Source organism: Hibiscus syriacus, unplaced genomic scaffold, assembly GCF_006381635.1.
Source record: "Hibiscus syriacus cultivar Baekdansim isolate YM2019G1 unplaced genomic scaffold, ASM638163v2 tig00111877_pilon, whole genome shotgun sequence".
Taxonomy (NCBI): domain Eukaryota; kingdom Viridiplantae; phylum Streptophyta; class Magnoliopsida; order Malvales; family Malvaceae; genus Hibiscus; species Hibiscus syriacus.
The window spans coordinates 1,508,180-1,533,104 of record NW_024063208.1 but is presented as its reverse complement, the minus strand read 5'-3'; the positions used below and the strand labels follow the sequence as shown (position 1 = coordinate 1,533,104).

Below are 24,925 nucleotides of genomic sequence, written 5' to 3'. Positions count from 1 at the left end.
ACTTCGTGGTCGCATATTCCGTATTTCGCCTTCACCTCGGGCGTCAACGGTTTAGGACCTTCGAGCACCGTAGTCTTGAGGTTTCGAGACACGTCCGAGGCGTTATTAACGACGATTTTGATAATTATGGACGCGATCACCTCCGGCCTGGCGTTGTCGGGGAGGTATCGGCCGATGTACGATTGCCGGTAGCTGGAGATGCAAAGATCCTTGTGGCGGAGCTTTTCGCAGATTTTGGAGACGTCAGGGGCAGCGTTCAGTGAAGGGAAGAAGGAAAGACAAATGAAGAAAGATAAAAGTAATGCAACATTATTTGCGATGGGATTCATCGTTTTAGACTGTAAATTATTATTATTATTATTTTTTACAATTTCTGGAATTGGAACAGAACTTGAAGGAGGTTGAAGAAGGTAAAATCTTTTTATAGTTTGTGTGTGAAGTTTGTTATTCAATTACTAAAAAGATAAATGCGCTTAGCCATTCACCGTGACCCTTAAAATTGGCTATTTGTTGTTACATTTATTTTTATTTTTAAAATTAAAATTTTATTTGTAGATAATAACAGATTGATTAATACCGATTTAGATCCTAAACTAAATAATTTTCACCCTAAAATTTTATAAACAGATTGTAATTAAATAATCTCTTCATAAACTTATTCTGATAATATAATTAAGATTACGGTTAAATATGATGTCATTTGACTTAATTACACGAAAGGGACAATTGCCATAAATCATTTAGTTAATTACATCACATGTCCTTAAAATAAGATCATCATTTTAAGTTGATTTTGAAATTTTTAATTGTTTCAATTTCATCCCTAAACAATGACCACCGTTCTAAACTCGCACTCAAACTTGAATATTACAATTTTCATCCTCAAACTATGACTTCCATTCTAAATCGGTCTCCAAACTTTTTTAACATTCCAAGTTCATGCTAAACTATATGTATATACTAAGAACACCCCTAACTATGTTATTACCTTTCATTCCCTCAAGATATTTGTATTTGATATCGGTGTTTGTCACGCAAACATGATTATAAGTTGTGCTCTTCGGAAGCTCGAACTTTATTAAAGTTATATAATTTTATTTTCTTTATATATCAACAAGTACCAATGGTCTAGTGGTGGAATAGTACCTGCCACAGTATAGACTCGGGTTTGATCCCCGGCTGGTGCACTTCGTTGAAGCAATGACGACATCTGCGCTCGAGTGAAATCAGGGTTCTTCAAATTCGTCTGATTTCAAGACGACAATTAAGCGCTGCCGAGTTTCAATTTTCTTTTTCAATTATTGACCTTTGATGTAGTCAAGTTGTTCGATCAAATTCCTGAACCAGAAAGTGTGTTCCTTTGGAACACAACGATCAAAGGTTACTCTAGGACTTATTGCCCCAAACATGGTATTTCAATGTATTTAAACATCTTGGGACAGAATGTTAAGACTGATAATTACACGTCCCCTTTCCTCTTCAAGGGTTTCCACAGAAATGTTGGGTCTTCATGTGGAAAACGTGGCATTGTCATATGGTGAAATTTGGGTTTGGTTCTCTAATGTTTTTGTGCAATATGCTTTGATCCATATGTGTGATTATGAGACTAAATACCATTTCTTAAAGCGTGATTATGTGAATTGACCAAATTAAAATTGGGTTCTTAAAAAACATTTACTTTAAGGTGCTCTTGCATCCAAAGATAGAAATATGGAACAAGTTTTGATTGAGCCTTTGAGGATATGAAGCATTTAGCAAATTGTTACTCAAACGGCTTCAAAGATAATTTTAAACTTGATACATGCATTCATACATACATACATACATACATATGTACACACTCTAAATATATGGATCTTGATTATGAAATCCTATTAAATTACAAAATTTTCATGGTTTCCCCTTGACGTACCTACGGAAAACAACTGGATCCTCTAGTGTGTTCCCTATGTACTACATGACTGTTTTATCTGTTTTGAAATATGTTTTACAAAAATTTATGATTTACTGATTTATTGATTTACTGGCTTATGAACCATGGCTACATGATATGTGTTCTCTAATTACAATTTTCACTAGAAAATACAATCGTTTCTAATTTATGGATCATGGATATAATGGTTTATGAACTATGGTTACCTAAAATGTGTTATATGGTTTCTTGTTTTCACTAGAAAATATAATTGTTCCTGATTTATGGATCATGAAATCTATTGGTTACTACTTGAACTGTTTTAGGTAGGTTAAAGTATGGAGGTCAGCTCTGATCAAACTGGTAAATTCTTATGAACCTAAGGTGACCCTTGGGTAGGTTCTGAGGCCCCGAGAAACTTTCTTGGATAGGCTCTCAGGCCCCAAGGCATTCCCTTGGATATTTCAATCCTTTTTGGGTTCAAGAGTATTTTGGTCCTTTGAATATTGGTGGTTGTTTTAGTTATTTCACAGTTCGAGAACATTTAGGTAATTCTGTTCAATCCAAATATATATAGTTTTTCTGGTTATTTGGTCAACTGTGTCATTTCATGGTTATTTTTCACTTTCAAGGGTAAATCTTGGTCTTTTCGTAGTATGAGGGCATTTTCGTAATTCTACTCCATAGGGCTATTTTAGTAATTTCTTATCCAAGTATTCCCAATATTTAACCTTTAAAGAAATTAATCAAAATTTATGGAACCTAAAGTCAATTCATTTATTAATGAATCATTAAACTTATAACTATTTCTAATCAAACTTTCAGTTTCTTATGCGAGCCATCTGAGTCTTATACAATTTATTATCTTTTACCAAAATTACGTTCGAGTCCAAAAATAATTAATTTTACCCAAATGACAAATCATTTCATCGATGCAGTTACCAATTCTCAAAAGTTCCGGAAAGCATACAAAAGGTAGTAAAGTATTATCTCAATTCTCTAGCCATATTGACTAACTAATTAAACTCCATTTGATCGTCCTCGAACTTTAATTCCACGTCCCATAATGTTTCAGATACATGGTAAAACCAATTACATTAGAAACGAAACTTAAACATGAAAATTTGTATTGAATCGATAGATAAAATGCCAAAAAATAGCTTACCGGGGTTAAATTTGGTGAAACGATTTTCAGAATCGAATTCAGAACGTCGAAAAATATAAAATATGACTTTTCAAAAATTGTCTTTTTTTTTGTCAAAGTCAACGGTTAACAGGTTAAGTCAACGGTCAACGGGTCAGGTCAAAGTCAACGAGTTGGGTCAAAGTCAATGGGTTAAGTCAGGTTAATTAGGTTCGGGTCGGGTTGACTCAGTTCGGATCAAACAGACCTGGTTCAGACCGGGTTGGACCGGTTCGAGCTGGTCCAGACCATTTCCAGAAGCTTCCTAGATCGGCAGGCGAATCCCACGCGCACTGTCGGCTCATGGCAGCACTTGCGGCGATGACGGGGGCCCTTTTTAACGGCTGATTCTCCCCTGAGTAACAATACACTTAAAATATTCAACATCAACCATTTAACCAACCCAAAACAACTTAAATTAATCGAAAATATTTGAAACTTACCCCAACGGCGGTTGACAACGACGCAATGATGAGGGACCAATCTGACCAGGTTTTGGTTACACAACACCAGTGAACGCAATGGTAAGAGGTGAGGTACGTTGGTCGCTGGATCAGCCAAAAATCAAGGAAATCCATGGTGGCGGGGGTTAGAATCGAAGAAACTTTGTGTCGAAATTTACAATATTAGGCGTAGTAAAGAAGGGTTTGAGGGGTTTTGAGTAGAACGAGATAGCGGTTTGGATAGAGGTGGCAATGACAGCTATGGAGGTCGGACGGTGATAGATTTTATGAAGGAAGATGGGGGGAATTAGGGATTGGTTTTTTTTTATTTTCTGGTTGGCTTGCTCAAACGGGGGGTTTATTTTCACTGTTAAGGAAAATGGGAAAATATAGGATTAAGTCCCTAAACTTCTTAGAGTTTTAAAACTGAGCTACAAGTTTCTAGAACTTACAATTTAGTCATTTAAATTTACTTAAATTAATAAAATCTAGCCCCTAAATTATGGTGTGACAAGTAATCATCAATAAAGGTGATAAAATACCTCTCACCGCCCTAAAATGGTACATCGAAAGGACCACAACTATTTGTGTGTATTAAATCAAGATGATACATCCTGTTTTGATACATGTTTGGTTTGCTTACCCTTAATTCAATCTACACAAGTTTCATTCCAATCGGTAAAATCCAATAAAGACAAAAGTCCACTTTCAATTAGCCTCAAAATCCTTTCTTTGGATATATGACCGAGTCTTTTATGCCACAAGTCGGTAGAAGATTCATTGAGTGCATTCATTTTTCATACCAACATCACATTCAACATCAACATTAAAACAGAGAATGAACAAAAGTAAAATTTAGATTGAAACAATACAAAGTATATGACAATAAACCAGTACCACAAAGGTTTGTTTCATGATACAATGAAAAAAAATCATGTCCAATCTTAAAATCAAATCCTAAAACATCCAACCTAGAAACAGAAACAAGATTTCTAAAGTAATCTGGAACATATAGACACTTCTCTAGATCAAGGCAATAACCCATATCTAACACAATTCTATATGTTTCTACACCTTTAATTCTAATCTTCATCGTGTTTCCCATAAATAGAAAGCTTTCACTTTTTGACATTCGGTGGATATTTGGGTAACCCTGCATAACATTAGAAACATGGGTGGTTACACCAGTATCAAGCCACCGAGTATTAGAAGGTGCCTCAATCAGATTTGATTCAAAGCATACAAAAACAAAATGTATATCTCTTTTTTCAAACCATGGTTTCCTCTTTGGGCAATCAACCTTCTTGTGCCCAGGTTTGTTTCAAAAGAAACATTTCAGTATCTTTTCAACCCCTCCCTTTACCAGGCTACACCTTAAATGGTTGTTTTCCATTGTTCTTTCATTTCTTACTTGGAGCTTTGCCGCCACTAGAACCAGCGTTTGAATTATTATAATAGGCAAAGTTGGCTTGGGGAAGTTTAACCTTAATGTCTTACCTCATCTTGCAAGAGCATGGCCTTAGTATCCAAAAGAGACCATTTTTCCTTAAGTTGTTTATATGTTCTCCGAAATTGCTTGAAATCATCACCCTTACATGATTTCAGCATGAACTCAACCAACACCCTCTCACCAAGATCCATATCCAAACTTTTAAGCTGATTGTCTATCATACTTTATTAGATAAATCATCAATAAGAGCAGTAACAACATACTTATCCACAATGTCTATCATAGTACACTTCTTAATTTCAGCCACAAATTCCCTCACATTCTCAGTCTTGGGTTGGGAGGGCTTAATAATAGGAGTTATGCTAAGCTTAAGAAACCTCATCATAAGCCTATTCGATCTCTCCCAGTTCTCCCACAGTTTCTTGTCTGACTCCGGACTAGTATTAGTCAGTTTAGTGGGCTCATCCATAACTAGAGCTAAATCAAGTCCCAAAAGGCCATCATTTAGCTTGACATATTCGATCCAATCATCATAGTTCTTCCTATAAACTTGATACCATTGACAATCATATTTGGCATAGTAGAGACCACTGCAAACATTTACATCTTACATATTAATTTATTTGAATTTAAACCACAATTCAGACTTTAACATATACCAAAACATTGCATTTAAATTCACCTTTGGGCTAAATCTAAACACAACCAACAATCTCAAACATGCATCATGCTTATAACATATATAAGGTCAATCATTAAGTTTATTTTAACATACAAGTCATCTTTGGATGTAACTTATATATTAATTAACAAAGTTCATAACCTACTTCAATTGTTATTAACCACGGGTAAGATCTACCTTTGGGTAATCGTATAACTACATGTTAATAACTATAAATGTTTATTATTCTTAAATGTCATTTATGATGCTACGTCAAATAAACATTTATAAACGTAACATAAATCATTTAATGAATTTCGAGTGGGTCACTTTGGTGAATAACACACTCACTAAATATTAAAGATTTAAATCATTATTCAAAATTGTTTAATGTGATCCTACTCTTGCCATGACAACTTCACTTGTCACGGCAACGTCATTAACTCTACTTGTCTTGGCAACTTTACTTGCTGCGACAATGTCATTAACTCTACTTGCCACGACAATGTCATTCACAATCAAACCGGGATCATATCATTGTTCCTTATCAATTAACAATCAATCTAACATCAATATCATAATCAACTTTGAATTTGCAACTTCAATTAATCTTCAATAAGCAAATTCACAAATTTCTTATGAAACCTTTAATAAGTAAAATACCCAAATTTCTTATGAAACCTAAATTGGTGATTTAATTCCTATCAAACCTGGCTATGAGGCCAAATGTTAAAATCAATTAATCTTGTATGCGGAAGCAATTAACACATAAGGATCTTGATAGGATAATTAAATCAGCCAAATCAAGCTCATGGCGTAATTATTAAGAATTACAGTAAAAGAAATGAAAACTTACTTGATGATTCTATTATGATAGTTGAATATCCTAAAAACAAGAAATAATAAATGTTATCCAATCTCAATACTATATAATCTTTGGCTCATGGCAATGACAGAATGTTGAAAAGAAAATCAAATCTTGGGCTCGTTTACTCTAACAGAAGCTTCAAGCTAACATGTTGGCCGCCATGGTGGGAACACTATTTTAAATACTGATTTACCAGATGTTATAATAAGGTTTGCATAGTCTAAGCTCTATATCGAAAGCAATGGAGGACTAATGGGAAATGGATTGCCTAAGCAAATATATGGCTGCTCTTGTTGAAGTGAGTAACAAGGGATTCTTTCCGCTACTTCGAAGTCTCATATTGTACCTATTATAAGTTTCTAACATAAAAGTGGTCCCATTTTTAGATCATTTACCTCTAGATAGTGCAGAGATTTATAACCTTAGGGAGATGAAAGCCCTGCTCAAAGAGATAGGGATAAATTCATTTCAAATTATTTGAGTTTTATTTTATAACTCGACTCGAATTTGGAATTTTTTAAGCATCGAATCGAGTAAAAAATTTTGATTTTTTCGAGTCGAGTTTTGTTCACTCCTACCTATGAATGTAGACTTTGGTTTGTGGAAATGAACACAGAGCATCAGAATTGTAGAAAATCTCCAACCAAAATGAACACTGAGCATCAGAATTGTAGAAAATTTCTTGTAAGAGCATGAGAATTGTTTGAATTATCATTTTAGAATATAGTAGTTTTGGTTTGATCCATATATGTATAATATGCAATTTGGAATTGACTTATGACACTTCCCACACGTATTTGAACATTAATTGATGTGTATACTGGCTCTAAAACTATCAAAGGCCTTGTAATAATAAACACCCATTTGACACCCTTTTATTGTGTATCCGACATCAGATAAGAATGAATGTTGGAGACAGAAGATTGCTTATAAAAAGACGCAGGCGTAGCTAGGTTGAACTGCAAGAAACACGGCACTTTTGATATTGTTCACAGTTTATTTCTTTCTCTATAAGGCTTTTATGGCGAAAGGAAGCACTAACATTTAGCTTTATGGAGAAAGAAATCACATTTTGAAAATATAAATCTTTTTTATTCGTTAGTATTAGGCGGAAGATGACTTAATCTCAGCTCTTATTTCTTGTGTAAATGCTAATCTTTTATTCGTTACTATTAGGGGGAAGAAGAATTAATATCAACTTTTATTTGTTTATTTGTTGTTTGGAAATTGGGAGCTTCACTCAAGATGTTTCAATCTTTAAAATTGTTCGTAAGTTCGACTTGAATGGCTTGAGTTTAAAATTGTTGGACGCAAGTCACTCTAAAAAATCAAACTTGAAAAAAGATTAAAACTTGAAATATTCGTTCAATTTCAAATTCGAGATGCTACGCTAATGATATTGATTATCTAATTTAAAATATTAAAACTTTAATATATTATTTTAGTTGAACACACCTTAATAACATTGGCTTACACTGAACTTTTTTGTAATAAGTGGAATTGCATAGGGCATCAATGAGAAGGAAGACACATCTCTTGAAGTAAAGAATTTGCAAAAGTTACAGTTATTTGTGAATTTGTCCCACTTTTATGTTATAAACTTACAATAGGTACAATATGAGACTTAGAGTAGCGGAAAGAATCATTTACTTCTACAAGAGCAGCCTATATATTTGTTTAGGCCATCCATTTATTAGTCCTCAATTGCTTTCGATAACATCTGATAAATCAGTATTTACAATTGTGTTCACATGGCTGCCAACACTATCAGCTTGAAGCTTCTAGCCGAGTCGACGAGCCAAAGGGTTCTGTTTGCTGAAGCCGGGAAAGATTTTGTTGATTTTCTTTTCAACATTCTGTCGTTGCCCGTCGGGACCGTCGTATCGGTCTTCACAAAACAAGAAATGGTGGGCTGCCTCGGAAGCCTTTACCACAGCCTCGAGACAATGAATGATACCTACATTCAGCCAGCAGTAAACAAAGACATCCTTTTGAGGCCTGCAGTTTCCAACAATGCTGCAACTGTGCCTCCCTTGTTGCCAATATCCAATTCTTCGAAGACCATCGAAATTTATAGGTGTGGGAATAATTACAACATAAGAAGCTGCGGTCTCTACGTTGCGTACGATTCTAAATCCATTTGTCCTTCCTGCAATGCTTTTATGACCAAATTGCAGCCGTTGTTAATCCACAAAAGAAGGATTCATCCAGTGATGAGGAAGGGTATGTCAAAGGGGTCATTACTTGCATGATCATGGATGATCTGGTTGTACAGCCCATGTCGGCTATTTCTTGTATTACTCTGCTCAATAAGTTCGATATCAAGGATATCGGAGTTCTTGAAGAGAAAACCATTGATGTAGGAATGGCTGAGGTAAGAAACAATCCCGATTACTTCCTACATGAAAAAGGGAGACATTTAAAGAATGTCGGAATCTTTCATTGTTGAAAATAAGACATTTGTTTTAAACTTGCTTTTTTTTTTTTGCAAACACAGTGTGAAGTTGCTGAAGGAATCATTGCAGGCCAAAACTGTGCTCACTGATGTGTTCCTCGAGAAGCAGCGGGCAAAGCGATGTTAACGACTCTGTCGAACCATTTCCGATCGTCATATAGGACATGCTGGTTGGTTTTCAGTTGCAAGATTGTTTCGAGAGTCTCGAAGTCATGGAGGGAAACTCATCGCCAACCCCCCCCAAAAAAAAAAAAAAACTTGTGCTGTTTGTATCAGAATCCCTATGAACCTCTTATGTAATAATGGTATGGTTTTGACAAGTATTAATCTATTCTAGTACTATAATCTTTTGGCTCACTTTAAGAGTGTGTACGTATGTATGTATGTATGAATGCATGTATCAAGTTTAAAGTTATCTTTGAAGCCGTTTGAGTAACAATTTGCTAAATGCTTCATATCCTCAAAGGCTCAATCAAAACTTGTTCCATATTTCTATCTTTGGATGCAAGACACCTTAAAGTAAATGTTTTTTAAGAACCCAATTTTAATTTGGTCAATTCACATAATCACGCTTTAAGAAATGGTATTTAGTGTCATAATCACACATATGGATCAAAGCATATTGCACAAAAACATTAGAGAACCAAACCCAAATTTCACCATATGACAATGCCACGTTTTCCACATGAAGACCCAACATTTCTGTGGAAACCCTTGAAGAGGAAAGGGGACGTGTAATTATCAGGCTTAACATTCTGTCCCAAGATGTTTAAATACATTGAAATACCATGTTTGGGGCAATAAGTCCTAGAGTAACCTTTGATCGTTGTGTTCCAAAGGAACACACTTTCTGGTTCAGGAATTTGATCGAACAACTTGACTACATCAAAGGTCAATAATTGAAAAAGAAAATTGAAACTCGGCAGCGCTTAATTGTCGTCTTGAAATCAGACGAATTTGAAGAACCCTGATTTCACTCGAGCGCAGATGTCGTCATTGCTTCAACGAAGTGCACCAGCCGGGGATCAAACCCGAGTCTATACTGTGGCAGGTACTATTCCACCACTAGACCATTGGTACTTGTTGATATATAAAGAAAATAAAATTATATAACTTTAATAAAGTTCGAGCTTCCGAAGAGCACAACTTATAATCATGTTTGCGTGACAAACACCGATATCAAATACAAATATCTTGAGGGAATGAAAGGTAATAACATAGTTAGGGGTGTTCTTAGTATATACATATAGTTTAGCATGAACTTGGAATGTTAAAAAAGTTTGGAGACCGATTTAGAATGGAAGTCATAGTTTGAGGATGAAAATTGTAATATTCAAGTTTGAGTGCGAGTTTAGAACGGTGGTCATGTTTAGGGATGAAATTGAAACAATTAAAAATTTCAAAATCAACTTAAAATGATGATCTTATTTTAAGGACATGTGATGTAATTAACTAAATGATTTATGGCAATTGTCCCCTTCGTGTAATTAAGTCAAATGACATCATATTTAACCGTAATCTTAATTATATTATCAGAATAAGTTTATGAAGAGATATTTAATTACAATCTGTTTATAAAATTTTAGGGTGAAAATTATTTAGTTTAGGATCTAAATCGGTATTAATCAATCTGTTATTATCTACAAATAAAATTTTAATTTTAAAAATAAAAATAAATGTAACAACAAATAGCCAATTTTAAGGGTCACGGTGAATGGCTAAGCGCATTTATCTTTTAGTAATTGAATAACAAACTTCACACACAAACTATAAAAAGATTTTACCTTCTTCAACCTCCTTCAAGTTCTGTTCCAATTCCAGAAATTGTAAAAAATAATAATAATAATAATTTACAGTCTAAAACGATGAATCCCATCGCAAATAATGTTGCATTACTTTTATCTTTCTTCATTTGTCTTTCCTTCTTCCCTTCACTGAACGCTGCCCCTGACGTCTCCAAAATCTGCGAAAAGCTCCGCCACAAGGATCTTTGCATCTCCAGCTACCGGCAATCGTACATCGGCCGATACCTCCCCGACAACGCCAGGCCGGAGGTGATCGCGTCCATAATTATCAAAATCGTCGTTAATAACGCCTCGGACGTGTCTCGAAACCTCAAGACTACGGTGCTCGAAGGTCCTAAACCGTTGACGCCCGAGGTGAAGGCGAAATACGGAATATGCGACCACGAAGTCGTGTCCGCTATGAAGGAACTCGACAAGCTCCGCACGGCCATGGAAATCAAGAACCGCAATGCGGAGAAATACAACATGAAATCTGCCGTGGCTAATGTCGAGAAATGCGAGAAGGAATTGACGAGTGTGGAAGCGCAATTGCCGGACAAACAGCAGTTCGACGAAGTTCTCATTCTTAAAAAGATGTTGGAAAATGTCGAAGATGTTGTTAAAAATCTCGGTTGAAATGAAGAGACGTTATCGGAGAACGAAAATCGATACTATTATTGTAAGATCACCTTGTTCAATATTAAATAAATTTGTACGTTGATTGAAAATTAATTGAAATAAAAGTATTTTTTTTTATATAATCAAAGTACTGCATCGGACTCTTTTCGGTTTCATGTTCTTAATGGAGATGCGTAGCGTTGGTAGATAATTTCCTCGAGAGCATACCTCATATTCGGACGAGAACTATGAACCGATGCATTCCGATGGCCCCCTTTGTCGCCGCCGGAGTCTTGAAGTTGCTCGGGTGCTTTTGATACTGCATCAATATGCAGCTTTTAACGTCGCTCTATGCGTGTATTGGCCCTCGGTACGAGCACCAGTGACTCAGAAAATTGTGTTTTCTTGTAAGGTAATGCTTGCCCCAATCAACTAACTTATGTTTTCCGGACGGTCTGTTCTGATCCGATGCTCACTTGCCGGTTAGCGACTCGAGAAAAGGAACCCTTGAAACTATACACATCGCAGCCTGCAGTTAGGTGGCCTTCGTAAGAACAAATTTTAGTTATAAAGCACCTATTGCAATGCACTCGGGAGCTGCATAGCCATAGGTGCCCATAACAAGGGCTGCGCATTTTGAATCGGATTGAATCCAAAAGGAAAAATCGAATATCCTAGATTTTATATCGACAGAATAATGATCTATATCTGAATTCGGAAAAATGAGATGTCCGATCTCTTAAACCCTCTAAGTTCAACATTTTAACGGCAACAACAAACTTTTTAATCAAACAAAGTAGTACCCTTTTGCGTGTTAAAGTTCATTCTTCTCATCATTTTTTGTTCGTCGAGAGTCGGGCCGGTACGGATATGCCTTCCACATAACCATGTTCAAACCCGTATAAGTTCTCCATATGTGTGGAAAATAATATCACCAATTTGTTTTACAATTTATTCTGATTGTAAATTTTAACTTATCTCCAGCTTTAATATTCGAGTAATATGATTCCAAAAAAATGAATAACTGAGATATTCATTTGCCCCCTCTAATTATACTCAAAAGTCAAGTGAACTTTCACTTTTAATTATGGATCAAATGGATTCTTATTTGAAAAATCACAATTAATTAAACCTCTCTAATTAGAGTCATCATTGATCAAGGTAGCATTTAACTGATTTTTTTAGAACCATTAAAAATTTCGAGAAGAAAATCAATTGAGAACCTAAAAAGTATATTTTTAAGTATACACAATTTTAATGATTATAAATTTATTTACTAGTTGTTGTTAAAGAGGTTAATAAATATTTAAAATTTAAAAATAAAATTGTACTTGATGAGCATAAAATTTGTTTACTTTTGTTTAGATAACTATGTGTCGTTTCGCTATTTCTCACCTTTCTGGATATCTTCAATATTAACGGATGTGTGGTTTCCTCCTTTGCACCTACTTGCCTTCTCTATTTGACTTCGTCCGCTTCATACCATTCTATTATGGGTACTTCAACGTAGGGATGGCAAACGGACGGGTCATGTACGGATACCCCCTCCTCTATTCCTATATTCACCTAATATTTTTAAATCATCCACCCGTCCACCACCCATGATAAGTAAAAAAATTTAAATCCACACCCGCCCACGCGGGTATTTTCTTAAATCTATCCCCACACCTACTACCCAACTAGAGACGTACTCGACTAGACCCTCCCAATAGCAACCTTAAGTTATACATTCTCAAACCATAAGTTATATTTTATACAATATTAAGATTTATAAATTATTCTCTAACTGATTTATCCTTTGGTTGACCTCACTTACATGGTGTGTGGGTTGCAATCGTGTGGTTCTGGAGAATCCACTCTCTTCTTGTGTGATTGTATGTGTGGGTACATGAGTATTTATATATCATTTGAAGTTAGATTATTGTTGATGTGTGGTTGTATGAATATTATTTCTTACTTCGGACTATGCTGTTAATTGTGTTTGAATGCACTTGAGAGGCACACTAAACTTGTTAGCTTACACCCTTTAATTTCTCTCGTTCAGGTTCTTGTGTTAGGACAATCGATACTTGGAGCTCGACATTATCTCATTTTCAATATTTTCTCCATATGACATTTTATTCGGTTTTCTGATAATATTTTTATTATTTTATTTGGACAATGTATAGTATGTTTTTGGATATTGGTTTTGATCGTTGTTTGGACTTTGGTAATTCAAACTTTGGAGTTTATAAATATTCGTTATAACATTTTAATTATCGAAAATTTATTTTGGATATATATTAAGTATTTGATTACATTAAATGTGAGTACGATTTTAATGTCTAAAGTCCTCTTGGATCCAGCTTTTTTCCTCTAGGTCGGGTAAAAGGGATTACGAAAATTCTTGGGAATTTGATTTTAATGGAACATCACACCCCCAGCAATCAAATCAGAACAGTATTGAGTCTACCTTACCCACCTGCAACAGAAAATTCTCTCTAAGGCAATAGCCAATTGCATCTTCTTTGAAGAACGAATTATTAATGTCCCTCCATAACCGGTAGGCATAGTAAGGTGGATGTTTCTTAGGTCCAACTACGCCGGCCTCCATATTATATGTTGAGCAGATTACATCATTCCACAAGCAATCTCCTTCGTTTGCAAATCTCCAGACCCATTTACCGAGAAGGGCTCGGTTCGGGAGATCACGATTAAGGATATTCAAGCCACCTCCTGCCTTAGAATTACATATGGAAGCCCATTTGATCCAATGAATCCTGCTCCTCTCATTAGTGTCATTTCAAAAAAAAATTCGCCCTTATGGAATTCGCCTTCTTGTGAACCTGCATCAGCATTCTGAACAGCGAAAGGAAGTATATAGGCAAAGTAGTAGTGACCGATTCAATAAGAACGAGTCTACCGGTGATCGATAAATTGCTCCCTTTCCAGCTTGTTAATCTTGGGTGGAATTTCTGAATTACAGGCTCCCAGAGAGAATTCTTCTTGGGGCCAAAAAGAAGCCCAAGATATGTGGAGGGAAAAGAATCTGCCTCACACCCGATAATCATTGCCCAAGATTCTAAGACTGATTCCTCGACATTGATTCCAAATAGCTTGCTTTTAGAAAGGTTCAATTGAATATCCGATGCTAATTCGAACACCCTCAAGATTCTTTTAACAGTTTTGATCTGGCCAAGAGAAGCACTGCAGAAAAAATTTAAATAATCCGCAAACTGCAGATGCGAAAGCATAACCAAGCTCTCTTTTCTACCAATATGGAAACCTCTGAATAACCCCACCTCCACTGCTCTGGATAACATGAGATTGAATAACAGGGGTGATAGTGAGCAACCTTGACGGAGATCTCTATTCATTTGAAAGATCTCCGTAGGAGAACCATTCACCAGAATTGATATCGAGGCGGTGAATATACATTTGGATATCCAATCGCACCATTATGTGTAAGTTGCAAATTTAGATTATGTAGTCCCTTTCCAAGGAAAAAGGGATATCAATTGATTGCATAAACACATTGCAAACTGAAAAACCTGTCAAAGAGCACTTACAAGTAAATATACAAACACTGTGTATATAATTCTTTTGAAGATCACAATGTTCTAATTGCAAATCTAATTTACAAAGAATCCAATGATTCGACTACAAATGGAAACATACTTCACAGCAAGCATAATCTCATCAACAACTTATGACTTTTACCGCTAGTAACCGAAGGATCCTTTGGTTACTTAAATTTAACAAAACCCAAACGCAAATGCTAATTCAGCAATACCAATCACAATTGCAGTTAAAAAGATTTTGCTGCATTCACTGTTTCGCAGACTAAAACAGATCGAACCCCAAAACAAAAACTCAAATTCCAATCTTAGGTGCATAACACCCGTGATGATGAAAATTAAACCCAGAAAATTTTGCAAAAACAAACCCAGAAAACACACTGAACTGCAATTTTTAGTTAAAAAAAAACAGAAAAAAGTTAAAAGATCAAAAAAGCTTTAACAGAGATATCAGAGCCAGGTTTCGATTCTGGGACTTGTGGGTTATGGGCCCACCACGCTTCCGTTGCGCCACTCTGATTTGCATTTTACTAAACACGGCTCTAGTTTCAAGTTCATTCGAGTATCATTTCCGCAAGAAAGAGAACTCCAATGACGTGCAGATTTTGTTATATAAGGTGCAACAAATAACGAAGAACATATGACACATGAGTGAGCTATGTAAAATTAATTTACCCAGTCGCTTTCAGGGTCGATCTTGAAAGGATTCCCCTGGATTCTCAAAGGAAGTTGACAACAGGTAGCATACACAGCTTGTTTTTCGAAGCATGAACAATCAGTTCAATAAATATCAGACATTGCAATAACTTTGTAGTAATGTTCTCTGTAAAGAGAGAAGCATCAATGAAAGTAATGGATAGGTAAGCATACCATGAAAATAGCCAAAGCAAAATCATAGGGTACGTTTTTACGGATCTTCAATTCTATGATTATGTAGTCAATGATTTCTTTCATGGTGGCTTTCCTTCCTTCCTCCATGTTCTGCCAAACCTCAGGGACGGCATACCTTCCATTTGCGTTATATCCATTCATTTCCATCAATGCAGTTCTGACAGCCTCAAATGCAACATCACTGCATTCAACTCTCAACTCATTTGGCTTCTCACTGTCTTTATCGATCATTTCCTGCATAACCAAATGCCATCCCTTAATGTTTAGGTGCAAGTAAAAAATGGCTTGATTCTTGCATTTAGAAACTGGAACAACCTTATAAGGGGAAGCTGATTTTTCATGTATTCAGTCCAGATTTTGACATGCATGTTTAGCACATGGTAGAACATGATTTAGGTCTTCGATACAGATTGCACACAGATGGCAATTTTGGAGAGAGTTAAAACAGACCAAACCCAGAAAAACTCTAAACTACAGTCTGAAGCGAAAAAAACCCATGAAGATGAACATCAAACCAAACTCAGAAAAGTAAAATAAACAAAAAAAACCTCCAAATTCTGAAGCGAAAATGAGAAGGAAACGGAGCTGTAAAATTTGGGGGAGAAAAACTTGGACCATTTCTCGATTCGTGCGTGTCATCCTGGCGCAGAGGTCATGCTAATCTTCTCTGTATCGTTCCAATTTTATCAGATGTCCCTGAAGGGACAAGCTAAGGAAGGCAACCTCCTCTATATGGATGCTTATACTCTACAGTTCTTTAGCGGCGAGGGATCTTTGGTTTGTTTCTATTATTTTTAAACCATAATATTTCGTCTATGCTTTGGTTTCTCTGGTTTCTGTATTTAGTCTAAAATTTTGAACTGCCTGAGACTGGTCTGACCTATTTCTGGATTACCGATTCATGTCCTCAAACAGTGAAAGAGGTAATGACCAAAAACACCAAAAAAATTACCAACTTAATTTTAGAAACAATGATTAATATCTAGAAATATATAAAAACAAATGGAGCAATCTTATATAAACAAAATAATTTTGAAAGAAATATAGAGAAACATTGAGAGATAAGAGCAAGACTTACTGAATTTCGACTGCCAATGGTTGAGTGCAACTAGGAATATTGCAAGTAGTCCTAAATGAAAATTGGTACTCACACAACTAAAGCATGTCCAATCATCTTCCCCGCCACTAACCAGAAACTTCAGCACAAAATTTAAACATTTTCAAAATCAAACATAAAAAACTAGGAATGGGCAAGCTTAGCAAGGCAAATTGAAATATAAGATAAGTTTAGCAATAGATCTTATTAGAGTTTGATGTAAAGAATAATAGTTGAGAGAATTAGAAGAAAAGGAAAGATTACCTGAGACATTGAAGCGACGCCAAATGAGAGAGAGAGTAAAAACGGTGGGAGTGGAAATTAGGAAATAGACCTACCAAAGAAAGGGCAGTAATGGGTTTTACGAACAGAAGAGGATATCCATTTTGGTTTATTTATGCTATTAGTCCTTGTATTATATGTAAGTTGCAAATTTAAATTATGTAGTTCTTATACCTTCCAGGGTAAAAGGGATATCAATTGATTGCATAAACCCATTGCAAACTGAAAAACCTGTCAAAGAACACTTACAAGTAAATATACACTGTGTATAGAATTTCTTGTGAAGATCACAATGCTTTAATTGCAAATCTAATTTAGAAAGAATCCAATGATTCGACTACAAAAGGAAACATACTTCACAGCAAGCATAAACTCGTCAACAACATATGATTTTACCACTAGAAACCGAATGATCTTTTGGTTACTTAAATTTAACAAAATCAAAAAGCAAAAGCTAATTCAGCGATATCAATCTCAATTGAAGTTAAAAGATTTTGCTGCATTCACTGTTTAGTAGAGTAAAACAGACCGAATCCAGAAACAAAAAATCAAATTCCAATCTTAGGTGCACAACACTCGTGATGATGAACATCAAACCCAGAAAACACTCTGAACTGCAATCTGATGTTTAAAAAAAACAGAAAAAAGTTAAAAGAATTAAAAAAGATTTAACAGAGATATCAGAGCCAGGTTTCGATTTTGGGACCTGTGGGTTATGGGCCCACCACGCTCCCGCTGCGCCACACTGATTTGCATTTTATTAAACATGGCTCTAGTTTCAAGTTCATTTGAGTATCATTTCCGCAAGAAAGAGAACTGCAATGATGTGCAGATGGTGTAACAAATAATCAGGGTCGGCTCTGACTTTTTCTTGGCCCGGGGGTAAAATTAAAAAAATGAGCCCTAATTTAAAAGAATATTAAAAAATACACAATATAAAATTTTAATTAATTTTTTATTAAATTAAATAAATATTAATTCATCACAATATCAAAAATGTCAAAAACATATTTAAGCATATAAATACTTATAAAAAACATTGTCTTCGAGCATTTCTTGATGCAAAATCATTGATGATAGTGTCAACATCAATGCTTTCCAACATATTTTTCTCAATATATAACATAGCGAGTCCATTCAATCTTTCTTGTGACATTGTTGACCTCAAGTAATTCTTCAATAATTTCAGTTTTGAAAAACTTCTTTCCGCGGATGCTACCGTTACCGGCAGTGTTAATAAGATTCGATAAGCAATTGAAACATTAGGATAACAATCTCTAGCTTTAACAAACTCAAGAATTTCAAGCGCTGACATGAATACATTTGGCAAAGTCAATTGCAGCACTTTCATTTCAGAAAAAAAATCATCTGCATCAATATCCGACAAATTATTATGAGAAAAAATAATCTTAAAATTATTGCAACATTCTTTTAATTTATTGTCATCCAATGACTTCAACCTTGTAGAATCAATTAAAAATCCAAAATAATTTTCAAAAATCTTTAATTTTTCAAATCTATCTTTCAAAGAAGCGAGCGCCATATCAACAACAATAAAAAAATAATTAACTTTAAAAGACTCCTCTGCTGATTGCATTTCTTCATCGTGGTCATTCTCATCAAATTGTCTTTTTCTAAAAATACGACGCTTAGTCGGAAAAATTGGCTCTATGTTCATATCTAATGCAAGACTTTTAGCAATATCTATACTAACTTCGAACCCCTTATTTCTATAGTTTTCAAAATATGACATTACACATTCCAACTCCTTTATGGTAGTATCAATGCACATTGATTTAGATTGTAATTTATTACTTACCGTGTTGATAGCAAATAAAATATCATACCAGATAACCATTCCAAGTAAGAATTCAAAACTTTGAAGGGCACTAGCTAAACTTTCTGCTTCACTTTTTGCTTTTGCATCATTACCACAATATTCATATAATTGTAACAAAGCTAACCTTATTTTAGGAGTATGACATTTAATAGCTTTGACACTTTTAATTCGACTTTCCCATCGAGTATCAGATAAAGATTTCACAGTTTCCGGAACATTATCACATAAAATTTTCCACCTTTTGGTAGAACTTGCGAACAATGAATATATACGTTGCACAATCCCAAAAAAAGAAATAGCTTTAACACAAGAATGTGCCATATCAGAAAGAGAAAGATTAAGATTATGACAAGCGCATGGCATATATAAAGCTCTAGGATTTATTTCAAGTAATCTCTTTTGAACACCTTGGTGTTTTCCTTTCATATTAGAACCATTGTCATATCCTTGGCCCCTCACATCATCAACGTTCAACTCTAGAGATTGCAATGTATTTACTAATTCATTGAAAAGCCCCAATCCAGATGTATCATCCACTTTCAAGAACTCTAAAAAGTACTCTTCTATTTTTACTTTGTTGTTTGACATATTTACGCATCGCACTATTAGAGTCATTTGTTCTTGATGACTTACATCAGGGGTACAGTCAAGAATAACAGAGAAATACTTTGCCTTTTGGATGATCTTTAGAATAGAAGTTCTAATACTATGAGCCAAGAGAGAGATTAGTTCATTTTGAATGATATGACCAAGATAATGATAATGAATATTTTCACTTTGAATACGCCTAATATGGTCTTGCATAGGCAAATCAAATTCAGCAATCATTTCAATTAATCCTAAAAAATTTCCATTATTCTCATCGTAAATTTTCTCACTAGATCTTCGAAAAGCTAAATTATTTTTAGCAAGACATTTTACAACACAAACTATTCTTATTAAAACTTGCCTCCAACGTTCTTTCTCTTTTGAAATTCCTTGTTGTAAATCTTTATCAAGTGTTTGATTAGTTTTTAATCTCACTCTTAATTCACTCCAAATATTCATGTTAGTCATATGCTCAATACTATTTTCATGTTGTTCGAGTCTCTCACTAAGATGCTTCCAATCATTTAATCCATCATTTGCTAAATAACTCTTATTGTTTTGTTTTGTAAACAATTTACAACAAAAATAATAAACTTTGTCCACATGTATAGAATAGACCAACCATTTTCTATCGCTAATCTCTCCATTACTCAACTTTTTAGAAAAATAAGCATATGAAAAATGCCTAGAATTATTGGCTAAGGGAAATTTCAAATTCAATTCTCTTATAGGCCCCTTTTCAACTAAAATATCTCTAGATTTGTTATCAAGATTACCCCAATTTCTAGGATCATAAATGTCTACAGTAGGGACTAAGTGTTGATCAATCCCAACATCTTCAACATTAGACTCATTTTGTGCATGATTATGGACATTTAAATTAGACTCATTTGAAGAACTATCAAGATTATTTAAATTCTCAGCAATATCATTTAAATTTTCATTAGAAGACTCTCCTACTCTATTTTTAAAGAATTTATCAAGAGCTCCCTTTTGTGATTCTAGTAAATCATCTATTTGTTTTCTTTTTTTTTTCTTTTTTCACTACCAGACAAAATTTTTTTAGGAAACATTATATAACAATGCAACTAATGTAGAAAAGAACAATAACACCTGTAAATGGGAAGATCCTCGATCGAAGTATTTATACGCCAAATTCGCAACACCGTAATGATTGAACTTAGAAGGAAGATGAAGTATCTGCATATCCACGTTTGACATTTCATATCCAAAATTTATGAAACAAAAAAAGAGAATAAGTTTATCTATAATTTAGAAATATATAAAAATAAAAATAAAAAGAATTTGGAAACACGAACTTACTTAGGATTTTAAAAATATCTTCAATGACCACAATTGATGATAAGTAATTTGTGTTTGTGAATTGTGAGAAATATGAGAAATTGAAAATTGAGAACAATAAGAAATAAATTGATTTTACTTCAATGTTCTCCTATCATTTATAGGAAATAAAAAAAAGTAACCGTTAGCCCTCTTGGCTATTGGCCTCTTGCATTAACGTTGAACATCCAACAACTTGCATTAATTTACACTAATATTTATGAGTCATTTGGCATTAATGTAGAAATAGTATATTAATATTTGTTATGGGCCCTTGACTCTTGTATTAAAGTTTATAAGATGAGAACATTCAAAAATTTTAAATTCAACTTGCATTAATTTATACTAATATTTATGAGTCATCTTGCATTAGAAATAATATATTAATATTTATGGTAACCGGGCCCTCATGATCATGATGAGAAATCATTTAAAATTGAACATTAATATTTATGGGGCCTTTGCATTAATATAATTAATATATATGAGTCCTGCTTTTAATTTAATTTATTAAAATATAATAAATTAATATAAATCAAAATTATGGGCCCTGGGCGGGTGCCCCTCTTGCCCCTGCCCAGAGCCGGCCCTGCAAATAATGAAGAACATATGATGCGAGTGCACTATGTAAAATTAATTTACCCGGTCGCTTTTGGGGAAGTTGACAGCAGGTAGCATAAGCAGCTTGTTTTTTTAAGCATGAACAATCAGTTTGATAAATATCAGACATTGCAATAACTTTGTAGTAATGTTCTCTGTAAAGAGAGAAGCATCAATGAAAGTGATGGATAGGTAAGCATACCATGAAAATAGACAAAACAAAATCATAGAGTACCTTCTCGTTTAACCTTATGAATCTTCAGTTGTATGATTATGTAGTCAATGATTTCTTTCATGGAGGTGGCTTTCCTTCCTCCTTCATGTTCTGCCAGACCTCAGGGACTGCATTCCTTTCATTTGCATTATATCCATTCATTTCCATCAATGCAGTGCTGACAGCCTCGAACTCAACTCTTTTGGATTCTCGTAGTATTCAATCTTCATCTATCATATCATGCATAACCAAATGTCAACCCTTATGTTTAGGAGTGAGTAAAAAATATGGCTCGATTCTTGCATTTAGAAATTGGAACAACCTTATTAGGTGAAGCTAATTTTTCATGCATTTAGTGTAGATTTTGACATGCATATTCAGCACATGGTAGAACAACATGATTTTGGTCTTTGATACTCTTTCAGAAACGGGAACTGTCTCAGACGGTTCAATCCACTATCCAACAATGGTTAATGCATCTCAATGTTTCCGGAATTGTCAAGCATTGCCCACTAATTTCCATACTGAAAAACCATGAAAAAAAAACTCAATGAATCACTTCCAGGTTCCAATTAAAGATATGAGAAAACACATTGCAAACTTAAAACCCTGTTAAAAACACTTCAATTATCCTCAAAGAAAAAATGGTAGGTAAATAGTAGGTCAAATTTCAAAAGCTTTAGAAACAATGAAAGGATTCGTGTACAAAGTGAAATGAGATCAAATGGTAGGTCAAATTCCTACATAAAACCAGAATATTTGGGCATGACAATTCCATACTTTACAGCAAGCATAAATCCAATCAATAACTTCTATAATTTCATCATGTAAAAGATATGTTTTGTCCCATCAATTTTAACTCTAGAAATTGAAGGATCCATTAGTTATTTACTTAAAACGTTAATTCCAGCAAAATCTAATTAAATGATGTTAAGGTGTAAAATAGATCAAACCCAATAACAAAAACTCTAAGTTGCAATCTTAAGTGCGCAAAACCCATGAAGACGAACATCAAATACAGAAAAGTTAGTAAAAATAATAATAATGAACATACCAAATATATGGTAATTTTGTTTCGTGAATTTACTCATTACCTGTTTCCCTGTTCGAGAACATGAATTGGCAATCCAAAAATAGGTCAGACCAATCTCAGGCAGTTCGAAATTTTAAACTAAATACAGAAACTAGAGAAACCAAAGCATAGACTAAATATTATGGTAACTGCCACAAAGTTCTGCATCAAGTAACTTATGAACCACAAAAAAGGTAACCAGTAACTGATTTTGTTGAAGATTCTTCGATGTAAGAAGATATTCATTTTCTTTTCTATCTTGGTGCTGATTTAATGTTGTGGTGGAAAAGTAGTGCCACTCTAACCTTGGGGTGAAAACTGGTTGTATTTTCATGTAGGAAATGAAAAAGAGAGAGTATTATAGAGCTTTATGTAGGAAATGGAAAAAAGAAAAACAATTTGTGGGTTATGGGCCCACCGCACTTCCGCTGCGCCACTGGACTGTAGTTGCGAGAATATAGCTTTAGCTTCATGCTCATTTGAGTTTTATTGCCACAAGAAACAGAACTCCAGTAATGTGCAGATTTTGCTATATAAGGCGGAACAAATAATGAATTATGATGTATGAGTGCACCATGAAAAGATAATTTATCCAGTCATTTTCAGGATCATCTTGAAAGGATTCCACTGGATTCTTAAAGGAAGTTGACAACAGGCAGCATAAGCAGCTTGTTTTTCCGAGCATGAACAACCAATTTGATAAATATAAGACATTAAGACATTGCAGTAACTTTGTTGTAATGTTCTCTGTAAAGAGAGAAGTATCAATGAAAGTGATGGATAGGTAAGCCGTAAGCATACCATGAAAATAGCCAAAGCAAAAACATAGGGTACGTTTTCATTTAACCTTACGGATCTTCAGTTGTATGATTATGTAGTCAATGATTTCTTTCATGGTGGTGACTTTCCTTCCTCCTTTATGTTCTGCCAAACCTGAGGGACTGGCATATCTTCCATTTACATTAAATCCATTCATTTCCATCAATGCAGTGCTGACAGCCTGGAACTCAAGTCAATGGGTTGCCGGATTGTCGAGCATTGCCAACAAATTCCCATACTAAAAAAAACATGAAATTTGACAAATAAAAAACAAGCTCAATGAATCACTTCCAAAGTAAAGAGATGAGGAAGCCCATAGCAGTATTCAAGGATATCAATGGATTGCATAGACACATGGCACACGGCACACGGCAAACTTAAAGCCCCGTTTAAAAACACTTCGATTATCCTCAAAGAAAAAATGGTAGGTCAAATTGCAAAACACTAGAAAGAATGAAAGGATTCATGTACAAAGCGAAATGATAAGTCAAATTCTTACACAAAGCCAGAATATTTGGGGATGACAATTCCATGCTTTACAGCAGGCATAAAACAAATCAACAATTTCTATAATTAACTCTATAAATTGAAGGATCCGTTGGTTACTTAAAATGTTAATTCCAGCTAAATCTAATTAAATAAACAGACCAAACCCTGTAACAAATATTATTAGTTGCAATCTTAAGTGCATAAAACCCGTGAAGATGAACATCAAACACAGAAAAATAATTAAAAAAGAACTCGAGATTCTGAAGCAAAAAATGAGAAGCAAAAAATTGCTGTCATCCATGATTCTTTGAAGCTGTTTGCTGGAGCTATTGGAATGACAAAGCTTCCAATTCAACATTTGCTGCAAGCTTTGAAGTTCTCATTGTTTTAAACAAGCTGCCACCCAGTGATTGTCTTGAAATTTCAGTTCTTTGACAACTTTTCTTTTATATAAAGGATAATTCCAACCAAATTGGCATGAAAGATGGATTGGCGAAAATTGTTCGAAGGCTTGGCAGATCAAAACCTAGAATTTCCCCATCCAATTTCTCGAAGGAATCCCGACTGTCTTCCCACCTTCAGAGATCCTCATTGATGGAATTTCCGAGTGGAAATTTTCACTAGTGGGCCAATTCCTGGGGGTTGCTCCAAGTTTCACTTCTCTTCATCGGACTGTTGACAAATTATGGAGTAAAGCGCAGCTGGGATCTCGAATCCAGGTCAGTCCTGCTGGAAATAACATCTTCATTTTCTCTTTTAGTA

The 24,925-nt window shown here is 34.6% G+C and overlaps 1 protein-coding gene and 3 non-coding genes across 4 annotated transcripts; 2 read left to right on the top strand and 2 right to left on the bottom strand.

The window, feature by feature from the left end:
• The first annotated feature begins 1,195 nt into the window (after nucleotides 1-1,195).
• LOC120172801 lies at nucleotides 1,196-1,282 on the top strand. The gene has a single exon (XR_005521000.1). It is a non-coding gene; the product is annotated as a small nucleolar RNA snoR114 (small nucleolar RNA).
• A 6,986-nt stretch (nucleotides 1,283-8,268) lies between these two features.
• Nucleotides 8,269-9,062, top strand: LOC120172757. Its single transcript, XM_039180144.1, has 3 exons — nucleotides 8,269-8,626; nucleotides 8,695-8,891; nucleotides 9,015-9,062. Exons 1-3 carry the CDS (start codon nucleotides 8,269-8,271, stop codon nucleotides 9,060-9,062), a joined length of 603 nt encoding a protein of 200 aa, XP_039036075.1.
• Nucleotides 9,063-9,887: 825 nt separating this feature from the next.
• On the bottom strand, nucleotides 9,888-9,974 carry LOC120172800. The gene has a single exon (XR_005520999.1). It is a non-coding gene; the product is annotated as a small nucleolar RNA snoR114 (small nucleolar RNA).
• Nucleotides 9,975-16,425: 6,451 nt separating this feature from the next.
• Nucleotides 16,426-16,528, bottom strand: LOC120172798. Its single transcript, XR_005520997.1, has one exon. It is a non-coding gene; the product is annotated as a U6 spliceosomal RNA (small nuclear RNA).
• Between the last annotated feature and the right edge of the window lie 8,397 nt (nucleotides 16,529-24,925).